The sequence below is a fragment of the Mobula hypostoma genome, chromosome 2, assembly GCF_963921235.1.
Source record: "Mobula hypostoma chromosome 2, sMobHyp1.1, whole genome shotgun sequence".
Classification (NCBI taxonomy): Eukaryota; Metazoa; Chordata; class Chondrichthyes; order Myliobatiformes; family Myliobatidae; genus Mobula; species Mobula hypostoma.
Window position 1 is genome coordinate 130,509,809 of NC_086098.1, and position 12,634 is coordinate 130,522,442.

Below are 12,634 nucleotides of genomic sequence, written 5' to 3' on the forward strand. Positions count from 1 at the left end.
ACCTACAATGGTTAGTATATCGGCTTGTATGCAACATTTTGGACCAGTGGAAATGGTCCAGAAGGGTTGTATGGAAACTATTATTACCATTTTTCTTAACAACTAATTTCATTACTTAGCCTAATAGGTTAGATTTACCACAGTACATAATTATCTATTTAAATGTTTATTTTCCTTTTATATCATCTCAATGTGTACTTAAGAATGTATAAATAATTGTAGTTTTATACATATAAAAAAATGGAAAAGGTTATATGTGTGAAAAAAGTACATGATAATTGTGAATTCCTTATCCAAATAAAAATAAAATTTAAAAAAAAGTAAAGTTTAATGACCACAGGCAGGAATGACTTCCTATGACGCTCTGTGTTGCATCTCGGTGGAATGAGTCTCTGGCCGAATGTACTCCTGTGCCCAACCAGTACATTATGTAGTGGATGGGAGACATTGTCCAAGATGGCATGCAACTTGGACAGCATCCTCTTTTCAGACACCACCGTCAGAGAGTCCAGTTCCATCCCCACAACATCACTGGCCTTACAAATGAGTTTGTTGATTCTTTTGGCGTCCGCTACCCTCAGCCTGCTGCCCTAGCACACAACAGCAAACATGATAGCACTGGGCACCACAGACTCGTAGAACATCCTCAGCATCGTCCAACAGATGTTAAAGGACCTCAGTCTCCTCAGGAAATAGAGACGGCTCTGACCCTTCTTGTAGACAGCCTCAGTGTTCTTTGACCAGTCCAGTTTATTGTCAATTCGTATTCCCAGGTATTTGTAATCTTCCACCCTGTCCACACTGACCCCCTGGATAGAAACAGGGGTCACCGGTGCCTTAGCCCTCCTCAGGTCCACCACCAGCTCCTTAGTCTTTTTCATTTTAAGCTGCAGATAATTCTGCTCACACCATGTGACAAAGTTTCCTACCGTAGCCCTGTACTCAGCCTCATCTCCCTTGTTGATGCATCCAACTACGGCAGAGACAAGGGAAGGTGATTTAGCACTTGAGCACACACCAGCTCTCTACCAGAACAACTGATTAGTTCCACACCCTAGCTTTCTCCCTAACCTTACAAGTTTTCCCTGATCATCCAATTCTGTTGATGTGCAATGCAACCTGCTTCCCCCTCACTTGCAGGCCATGCATTCTGGATTCAAACTGCACTATGCATCAAAGTGTTTTTATTCATGTTTCTATTAATTCCTGTCCCCTTTGTCTCACCGAACTCATCTGTGAAACTGGCTACCAGTGGCCACACTCACACTACCCACTCTGCTGGACTGATGTTTTTCAAAAGTTCTGTACGTGATTTTTTCACTCCGCAATAAAGCTCAAAATTTTATACGCCTTCTTACAATGACTTGTGCACTCATACACTTGGTCCCCTTTATCCCTGTGCTCCTTTTAGACCAGTATCCTTTATTCTATATTGCTTTTGCTCATTCTTTCTATCAAATTGATTAGCCAAGCTTCTCCCCTTTTTTCTTCAACTGTTACTGTCTATCATTCTACTAGCCTGTTTATATTGTGCCATAATTTATTACTATCCTCTTCACAGTTCACAATGTTGTTTTGTTTTGTGCCATTTACGGTAGTTGGCTAATAACTTGAATTACAGTAAAGGGTATACATTGATAGTTAACATCCTGCAGAGACAAGATTGGTGTGCAGCTACATTCAGCCGTACATCACATGTGTTATGAAATTCTAGTTATCACATTCTGACAGAATCAAGATTAAGAGAGAATTTCCCTGCTAAGTTAGGCTTGATTGTGTCTGAAACAAGTGCTGGGAATATTAAAATAGCTGAATGAAGAGTAGATATTGCAAGATATTACAGAAGTGCTGACAACAATTTATTTGTCTATCTTATTCTTTGGAGCAGTGACTTCTAGACATGATAAGGTCCAAGAGCAAATTTTCTCCTGAATTATTTCACTTTCTCTACATTTTGTGCACACCTAATAACTCACTTGATAGAAGGAGAGTTGATGGCCAAATCAGTTTCTGCAAAACCATCTTGATTCAGAACTGCTCATCAGTACATAAGACCTGAATTTAAACCATCCCAATTCATTGCTGTGAAATTCCATGTTCCATACTTCCCATAAGCAACCAAGTTTGGATTACAGAATCTAATCTGCATTATCTTTCAGTGTGTTTGGACTTTATTCAATTTTTTTTTTATGACAATCATTGGTGTAATTCCCACTCTGTTAAACTAACAAGAAGGGCCAACAGAAACATCAGTATTAGTTACCAGTTCATGTTAGATTTTATTTATGGGCAGGTGTGCATTGCTTAGCAGGTGCCACTAAATCATATGTCTCATTTTTCTTTTTTAGACTGGTCCAACCGAAAGAAAAATTAACATTAAGCTCGCCACACATACATCTTACTAAATTGGCGACTGTTTACTCTTTTCCATAGATACTGCTTGGCCTGCTGAGTTCCTCCAGCGTGTTGTGTATGTTGCTTTGGATTTCCAGCATCTGCAGATTTTCTCATGTTTGCCTTACTTAATACGTTTCCTTGTATTACTTGCAGCATTTCCAGCTGATTTTGAGGGTTTTAAACCCAAACTGAAATGCTGGAAGAACTCAGATAGTCATGTTCTGTGGAAAGAAATGATGACTCTTCCTGAGAATTTAGGGAGATTGGAGGGTTCATAGTTTTCAAAGAATAAAGAATAAAGGTGTAAAGAATAAAGTGTAAGATAAAAGACTGCATGGAGATGGGTACAGACAGATCAGATAAAGATTAGGAGCATGACCATTAGCAAAGTTTCAAAGATACATTTATTGTCGGAAAAATGTATACAATATACATCCTGAGATGCTTTTTCTTCTCAACCATCCACGAAAACAGAGGCGTGCCCCAAAGAATGAATGACAGTTAAACGTTAGAACCCCAAAGCCACCCCCAGCTCCCCCTCCCACATGTAAGCAGCAGCAAAGCAACGTTCTACCCTCCCCACCATTAAAAAGCATCAGCACCCCCCCCCCCCACCAAGCACTCAAGCATGCAGCAAAGCATCAATAAAGAGACAGACTTGCAGTACTCCAAAGACTACTCATTTACCCGGTAATTCAACATACCACAGGCTCTCTCTTTCCCTAATAAGGGAAAAAGAGGTGTCTCTGTTTCACAGCCACTGGGAAGAAATAACAAACAACTCGCTGATTTACAATGCTAAAGGTTCATTGCGTCGCTTTTTCCAAGCCTTGTGCCCAAAGAACTCGGGTCTCTGGGCACACAGCCAGCAGCTAGCTTGCTGCTTTCAATCTTCCGTCTCCCATGACACACCAATTTCTTGCGGAGGCACCATACTCGAGTCTGCCCACCTCCAGAGCCATGAAATCCCGGAACTCCAAATGCCCGCTAATCTTCTGGGCCGCGTCCCTTAGTATATCGAGTAGCGGCTAGTTGTGAGACCCCAAGAGTGAGTCACATTCCTGTAAAGATCTGAAGTCAGCGTATAACTCCAGGTCAGGGTCTTCAAAGAACCCTGAAAGGGAAAAATAGAGATATTAAAGATAGAAATAGAGCTGTTTCTGAAGATGTAAGCAAAGGAGTCTCCATTAGGTGCCATTGTCTCCTTAGCTCCGGCCTGTCAGGTATGTTAAAGAAATAGAGTGAGAAGCATAATAATGGGGAAAACAATGTGAGGTCAGTTTTTACCTGACACCAGAAAATTCAGTATTCTTTCCAAAAGATAGTAAAGTGCCAGGGCAGAAGTTGTTCTAGTTTACGCTGTGCCTCATTTTGGCTATTGAGGAGGCAGCAGACAGAGGTTACAATGGCAATGGGATTGAAAATTAAAATGACACTCAACAAAAAGCTCAGGATCATTCTTACAGACGGAGTTCAGGTACTGCATGAAACATCACCCAGTCGTTGTTTGGTTTTTCCAGTTCAGAGAGGGATGAACTGTGAATTTCAAATGCAGCACAGGTAGATGTGCAAGCGACTCACTGCTGCACCTGAAGTGAGGTTTTGGGTCCTTGGATGGTGGGAGGGAAGAGGTGAATGAGAAAGTAGTGCAGCTGTGGTTGCATGAGAAGGTGTTGTGGTGAAGACAAGGGAGAAGATTGGGGAGTGATGAAGTGAGTAGTTGCTGAGGGATGCAGAAAGGGAGGAGAGAGGAAGATACATCTGCTAGTGAGATCGTGTTAAAGCTGGCAGAAACTGTGAAGGACTTCAAAGTTTTAACTTGGAAATCAGAAGATACACAAGAATAGGTCAGTGACCTGTGTTCCTATTTTAGTTTAATTTCCCTTTCACCCTGATCACTAACCTTGTCATACAATGTGGAAATTAGTTTTATCTTGTCTTCTTCCATTCTGTAGCTGCTTGGAGAAGTGCTTCCTTCAGAATATTTCTTCCTGTTTTGATTTTCTGTAAAACTGCTTTTCACAGTAATACAAGTTTTTCTTCTATCATTAAAATGCAGTCATCTATTTTTTCATTGACCAATTAGAACATAAATTAGTACCACATAGGAACAGGCTTTTTCACTCACTGTATCTGCACCAAACACGATGCAAAATTAAACTAAATCTATTCTGTATGTACACCATCCTTCCATCTTTGCATATTCATGTGTCTATCTAAAAGCATCTTTTTGAACGCTATTCTACTCATCCTTTTGGATCCCAGCGACTTCTGACTCCTCATTTGTTTGCAGCCCAGAGCCCTGTTATCAAGGTACCAAAATATTATTTTGTTGCAGTTTCTAGTGTCTATCTAAAAGCAGCTTTTTGAACACTATTCTACTCATCCTTTTGGATCCCAGCGACCACTGACTCTTCATTTGTTTGCAGCCCAGAGCCCTGTCATCAAGTTACCAAAATATTATTTTGCTGCAGTTTCTAGTGCCAGATAGCATATCATAGCTTTTTCTTTGTCTTTACATTCCATCATAGTGTTTCCCTAGCACCATCTCCACCACATAGCACTCCTTTCTCTCCACTCTCCATTTCTAGTCATTCAAAAACAATCTAACATAGATTATACCCTTTCAACATCAAGAAAGGACAATTTAAAATGTCTCCAGGCAGATTGCAGCCGCATTATCAAAGTTGCCACCAAAATAAAATGCTGGAGACAGAAGATAAACATCTAGAGTATTTCTTGCTGTTTTTTTAAATGCTGTTAAACTATTGGAGAAGGTAGAGGACTAGTGACTAAAATCTATGTTTTGGAGGTAAATATTAATGTGAGAAAGGCCTAAAGAGGATTAAGGAGGGAATTTTGAACTTAAGATCTCAGCAAATGAAGGCATTTTCTAGTGCTGGGCAGTTTCATTATCAGGATGTATGTGATGCATGTACTTTTGAAGTACGAGGGGCAGTACCTGCCATCCTACATTTCATGGTCCAGTCTGGTTCAGAACATATTTTCTGAGGCATGAGAATACGAACATATGTCAAAAAATATATACGTGCAAACTGTAAGTTTGCCCTTGTTGGGTGTCAGTTTAAGCTTTTCATTTGCCAGCACTTTGAACCCACTATAGTTTCTTAAATTATTCTGTATCATTACTTCTGACAAATTTTTCTTTGGAGTATGGAAATAATCAGGAAGTTATAAAGGGAGAGAAAGTTTCTTAATACTTGCACCCAAGGTATTTATTTTTCTTTTTCTTTTTTACTTGTTGTGCCTTAACATTATTTTCTATTTAGTTCTTCAACCAGGCTAGTTGAGAAATTGCCAAAATAGTGATATGAATTTTTAAAACTAGATCTTACTGAAACTTAAATTGTTACATGTTCCAATTTCTTCTTGTTTTGCAGAAGAAAATTAAATATTTAACATGCAGGGAAATTCCTAAAAAAGAAATTCACCTTTTTCGACATTTATCCAGTATAAGCTAATTTCTTACTGAAAGAAATGAGCACATTTATTACATTTTCTATAAGGGAATTTTTAAAACTTCATAATTAATTTGGGCATTCTAATAGCAAAGCTTTAAGACCAAAGTATTTGGCAGCTTTTTGTAGCTGAGTTTGTTATTAGTGTGAAACAATGTAACTTAGCATTTTTTTAAAAATTGTGAAACATGCATAAATGCAGGGGCCAGAAGAGGATGAAGAAGCAGAATCTGAATTCACTGTAACTGAACTGAAACAAATCAGCCAGCAGCATGAGCAGCTGGAGAAACGAATGCTGGGAGAAGATTCGGATGAAGAAGATAATGTCTCCACTGAGTCTGTGGAGCAGCCAAGGAAGCTTGTGACTGAAGCCGCCTCTGGGTGCACGTGGGGAATTGGTTGGTGCAGTTATCTTATCGACCTAGTAATATTAAATGTAGCAAGTGATGTTAAGGCACAGATCAGTCATGATCTGGTTTAATGATAGAGCAGGCTCAAGGAACTAAACAACCTTCCTTTCCTGTATTTCTGTGATGTGTAGTCCTGGAAGCCGCCTGTTAGAGGAAGTTCAAGGGTAATAATAGGAGGTTTTTCCACACAAATAATAAACACTTTCTACATTAAAGTGGTATACCTGAAAAAGTGGAAGGTTCTTCAAGAATAACTTTCAGAATTTAAGGTGTGCTTAGGAATAAGATACCCAGCTTTCAGATTCCCCTGAACTCAGCCATGCCTGTAACCATATAAGTTATCAAATACCAAGGTTTGAATCACTTTAATCCCCATATTCAAAGTAAATTTATTATCAAAGTACGTAGACGTTGTCATATATAACCCCGAGATTCATTTTCTTGCAGGCATACTCAATAAGTCCGTATTATAATAATAACCATAATAAAATCAATGAAAGACCACACCAACTTGGGCATTTGACCAGTGTGCGAAGAGAACAAACTGTGCAAACAAAAAAAAGAGAGATAATAAATAAATAAGCAATAAATTCCCACCATTCAGATAATAATTGACTTTTTAGAAGGTGAGGTAAAGCAGAGAGACACTGGTTTTAATCAACATATTTGTGAGACATTGATGAAGTCACCAATAATGGGCATACTTTTTTTGATTTCAGCATTGTCTGTTTAGTTACAAACCTAAAGCTTTTGGAAAGGTCACATTCCAGGTGTCTGAAGTTTTCTCAAAAACTGAAGTGGTTCTAGTGTGGAGAGCACTCAGTGTAATGAGATCTAAATGTCTGAGTTAACTACAAATCAGTAAACCAGCTTAAGTAAACCGGCAATTGTCCTTACTTTCCCCTAAACACTTTCATTAAATAAGTAAAATGAAACAAAAATAAAAAGTATTCCCTGGAATAGAACTTAAATTATAAATAGGATGTGCTGATTGGTTAAGGTGTCCTCATCAAACAAATGGATTTAAAAAAACAAGCATTATAATTTTCACCGTTTCACACATTCATTCCCCACTCCTACCCCACACCTTCCTGTAAGTACCTAGCTTCTATTTACTATTTATTGAGATCATCAAGTGGTTGTCTGTATATCCCAGAGCAGTAAGTGATATGCTATTCAGAGAATTATCATATCAACTAGATTATGTCTGTCAGATTTGTGATTGAATTTTAAATATTTCAACAGTGGAAGATGCTGTGGAGGATGAAAGTGAAGAGAACCCATATTCCATTGAATTCCAAGAAGACCGAGAAGCATTTTATATCAAAGACCCCAAGAAAGCACTTCAGGGCTTCTTTGACAGAGAAGGTAAGCATTGTCTTTCTTAAAGAAAAAAATTCTGCTTCTAGTAAAAGCAACACTATTCAAGGAATTGGCATTAGTTTTACAGTATTCAGTATCACTTTTTTTCAGTTTCTTGCTTGACAGCATGAATCCTTGTTGAGATATGGTTCTGTGAGATCTTTTTAGTTCTTCACCCAAGCCATAATTCTTCATTTCTTAACCCACATTATGATCATCTATTAAATATTTAATTATGGTGGTGCTCAACTGAGCTTAATTATGTCTTGTGTTCCTCCCCTCCATGTTTCCAGCTGGTGCACATGCTCTGAAGTTCTCAGTCTAAATCCATTCACTTGATGCCCTTTACTATATCAGTATTTCATTGTCAATCTGTGAAGTATGTTGGCTATTTTACTACATTAACATTGTATCATAGTATCTTTAATATTGAAAATAACTATAATTTATCAATGTAAGTTATCTACACTGTATAACTTGGGATGTAATTCTTGCTGAATATATTTATAGTTCTGTTTTATTTTTGCAAAGCAAATACAATATTATTTGATTTTTCTCATAACTCAAAGGACTACTAAGAAACTAGTGAGGTAAAAGAATTGGGACATTAATGATGATATTTTATTTGACTATTTTAATGTCTAGCATCTTTTCAATAGTCAGGGATAATTGACCAGAAGAAATAGAAATAAAATTCCGTGACAAAAATTTGGGAGTACACTGCAGGTTAATCAACATCTACATTAAGGAAAAATCAATCCTCAAATGTAATCTGAAAGGTGGCTTTGGCCAATGTTAAGATGGTGTTGGAAACAATGGATCTTAGACTTTGGTTGTAGAAATAAATAGATTTATAAAATTTCACAACAAAATTACATAACTAATTCGGTTTATATTCTTTATGCTTTTGTAATGTTAAAATGGCAAATGTTGTGCAAATGGAAGATCCAATGAATAACAACAATCTTCTATCAATCAGTGTTATAGCTGGAACACTGGGCAGGTCAGGCAGCATCTGAGGAAAGAGGAACAAAGACCCTTTGTCAGACTCTTCAACTTGAAAAGTTAACCCATCCATCTGTATTTTCAACTAGGTCATTTATATACATCACAAACTGCAGAGGTCCCAGTACAATTGGCTGCGAAATACTATTAATTATTGATCTCCCAATTAGAATTAGTCTCTTTGACCACTACCCTCTGTCTGCTATAGGTAAGCCAGTTATGAATCCAAACAGCTAATTCACCATGGATCTCATGCGTTTTAATCTTCATGAAGGACCCTGTGAAATGCCTTACTAAAATCCATCTCGACCACATCCACAGATCTTCCTTCATTAGTCAATCACCTTTGTCAAAAAACTCTATCAGTTTTATAAGACATGACTTGCCCCACACAAAGCTATGCTGGTTCTCTCTAATTAGGCCATGGTTTTCCAAATGCTCGTTAATCCTATTCTTAAGCGTCGTCTCCCTACCACTGACTTGAGACTCACTGGTCTATAGTTTCCAGGATTATCTCTTGTTCCCTTCTTGAATAATGGAACAACATTAGCTCTCACCAATCATCCGGCTGCATTTGTTATAAATTTGGCTCTAAATTCTTAACCTTAAATTCTACAATCACTAAACAACTCAGCAGGCTTATCCTCCATTTGTTCTCACCAAAGCCTGTTGGGCCAAAGCCACCCACTCCAACACTGGCTACTGTCACATTGGCTGTTCCACTTACCAAAGCAACCTCCTGCTCCATGGACAAATTCTGACAGGCCCCAGTTACTTTTTAAACCTGGCATGTAACGTCCACAAGGAACTGTCTCCAAAGCACTCTATGATCTCTCGATCTGCAGACAGTCCTGACAGGATGAATTCTTCCACTATTTCTGTCTTTATTTCAGATTCCACCATATGCAGTTTTATTTGTTTATCTTACAGTTTGTCAGATACCCTGACAGGTCCTCCAGGAATGTACTACCTTTCCAGCCTGAGATTTCACTCTTGTCTTCCCAATGGGGACACCTTCTGTTTTCTGGTATGTCATTACCAGAAACACAAGACAGCAGCCCAAAATTGGGCATCTGATAATGCTGTGGTTATCAACAATAACAAAGGTAGACACACAAAATGCTGGAGGAAAGCAGGTCAGGCAGCATATCAGATGCCCAATTTTGGGCTGCTGTCTTGGAAATGAACAAACAGTAGAAGTTTTGAGCCAAAATCCTTCATAGAATCAAACATCAACTTACAGCACCAACCATGGCTTTTTCACTTGGGCTTTGGACAACCTTGGTCAATTCAGTGTCACAGTGAGCAAAATATTTACTTAGTCCTATGTCAAATGGCTTTTGCCCTTACTTTTATCATTTGGCCACTTTCTAACTGCCAGCTCCAGGATATTTCTGTGTTCCTCACCGTGAGAAATGAGAAATCAACTCTTATATAAGAATTGTTTATTTTCCTCAGCATATTGGCCATAAAATTATAGTGAAGCATAAAACAATGGACTCAACAGGTTGGTGCTGCTATTTATGCTTTTCAAATGCCAGTTCCTATCTTATCCTATCCAGTGCCTTCTATTCCTTTCTACCAGATATAGTTGTTTGACAAAATGCATTTAACAAATGGTTTCCATTTTTCAATTAATACTGATAGAAGGCATAACATTAAGTTATTAGCCTATCACTTCTCAGAGTGAATACCGGACTGGAGCATGGGTACGCATCTAAATTTGATAAATAGGATTAAGGGATCCTGATAAGGTTTCACTAGGGCAGAAGGTAAAAATGTACAGCAGGAAGCCCTCTGATTTAACATAAACCTAAGAGAATTTGCAGATGGTGGAAAAATAATAAAGCATCTATGGAAAGGAATAAAGAGTTGACATTTTGGGGCCCAGGTCCATCAATGGGTCTCGAAGGATAGTGGGGTGGTAGCCAGAATAAGAAGGTGGGGAATGGGAAAGAGTACAAACTGATAGGTGATAGGTGAGGGAGGGGGAATGAAGAAGCTGGAAGGTGATAGGTAGAAGAGGTGAAATGCTGAAGAAAGAATGTGGTAGGAGAGGTTACTGTAGACCATTGGAGAAAGGAGAGGAGGAAGGGCACTAGAAGGAGGTGATGGGTACGTGAGGAGAAGAGAAGGAGAGCCAGAATGAGGAATGGAAAAAGAGAGGAGGAGGATTGGGAGAGAAATTACCAGAAGTTTGAAAAATCATTGTTACCCTGATTTAACATGTGCTTTGCATTATTGCAGATGGTGGCCCAGGAATGTTTTACAATAGGAAATTGAATAGTGAAAGTTTGACCAGAGGCATACTGTTAAAGCGCAGTTTTATGCAACACAGCATCTGACATGGTTTGATTACTGTGCATAGAGAGTTGAGCAGCTGCCTTGCATACTATTATTCTCCACAGATAAATTAAAAAGAATCTGGTTTACATGGAAATACAAAGTGTCAGGAATCATTATCAAGACTTGTTCCCAATGTAGAACTCATTCATCCCAAGAGTCTCCATGCGCATGAGAATAATATCTGACCATCTGGGGAGGGCAATATAAGGAAAGGAATAAATTACCCAGTGGTCTGGATTAAATGTGAAATATTTCTATTGAATTCAATTTAAAACTGTCCTGCAGGCAGTTTTGTGCTTATCAGATTAAAAGAATTACTGCCACACAGAGAGGTTACCATCGATCCATGTGCAACGCTTTTTCAATTGGAGAAAAACAGTTTCTCCTCTCTTTTGATATTTAAGCAACATTTTCAAAACCTACTATGGTATTTTGAAAGCATCTGTACAGCTGCTAGTTGGCATTATAAATATATACTGCCTAACCAACCAGCTACCCAATCCAATGCTCATAAAGTGTATTCTAGTAAATTGCTGGCTTGTTTTCTGAGTGAGTTTATCCAACAATACTTTCTACCTTCAAACCCGCAGCAAGTGTCAGTAAATAAACTGTGCAGGAACATGAGAAGGACTTGTTTTGACTCCACAACCTCCATAAGGAACTTGTGGAATAAACATTGTCTAATATTTTTGATCCATTTAATTATCAGACAAGCAGAATTATTACTGAAACATGAACTTTGCTCACATACTGTACCATGTGATGGCCAGTGTTTGCAAAGCTTTCTGAAAGTTTCATTGGTTGCATTGTGTTTGCCAATCTATCTCCTTTGGGTTTATTTTCAATCCTAAATCAGGTGACTGAGTTTCAACTACCTGGGTATGTAATCCAGTGGTACTCCAGCAGTGTTTATTCTGTCTCACTAGCCTCCAACGAGATGGCATGAACATCAATTTCTTCAACTTCCCCCGCTTCCTCCCCCTTCTTCAATTCCCAACTTTGCCTGCCCGTTGCCTCTTCTCACCTGCCCTATCACCTCCCCTTGGTGCCTCTCCTCCTTCCCTTTCTCCCATGGTTCATTCTCCTGTCCCATCAGATTCCTTCTTCTCCAGCCTTTTACCTTTTCTACCCATCACCTCCCAACTTCCTGCTTTATCCCCCCTCCCCCACCCACTTGGTTTCACTTATCATCTTCTTTCCCTCTCTCTCGTTCTATTTCTGGCTTCTTCCCCCTTGTTTTCCAGTCCTGATGAAGGGTCTCGATCTGAAACGCTGACTGTTTATTAATTTCCATAGATGCTCCATAACATGCTGAGTTCCTCCAGCATTTTGTGTGTGTACTCTAGCAGAGACTGCCTTCCCAATAGAGCACTAAACTGTTATCTGTTTACCTTTTGATATTTTCAGTGGCCATCACTGGTCTCATGACAATATATAAAAATGAGCTGGAAGAATCCCTCAGTGCCCTATTATTTCTTCTTATTATTCAATGCAGTCGCATCCTACATTTATATTATGCCTTTATTCTTGTAAGCATTCTGTAGCACATTAAAAGGCACAGGAAGGAATGGATAAAAGAATGAAGATAAGAGTGACGAACTTAGTAGCAGTGATATAAAACTTAGTTGAAATATT

At 38.7% G+C, this 12,634-nt stretch overlaps 1 protein-coding gene across 1 annotated transcript in view; it reads left to right on the forward strand.

Moving 5' to 3' along the window:
- Positions 1 to 12,634, forward strand: part of slc4a1ap (solute carrier family 4 member 1 adaptor protein) — a 187,590-nt gene that overhangs the window by 71,752 nt on the left and 103,204 nt on the right. Inside the window, exons 4-5 of the mRNA XM_063040658.1 lie at positions 6,079 to 6,274; positions 7,532 to 7,654. Coding sequence (XP_062896728.1) covers positions 6,079 to 6,274; positions 7,532 to 7,654 — 319 coding nt within the window. The remainder of the gene's footprint in view (positions 1 to 6,078; positions 6,275 to 7,531; positions 7,655 to 12,634) is intronic.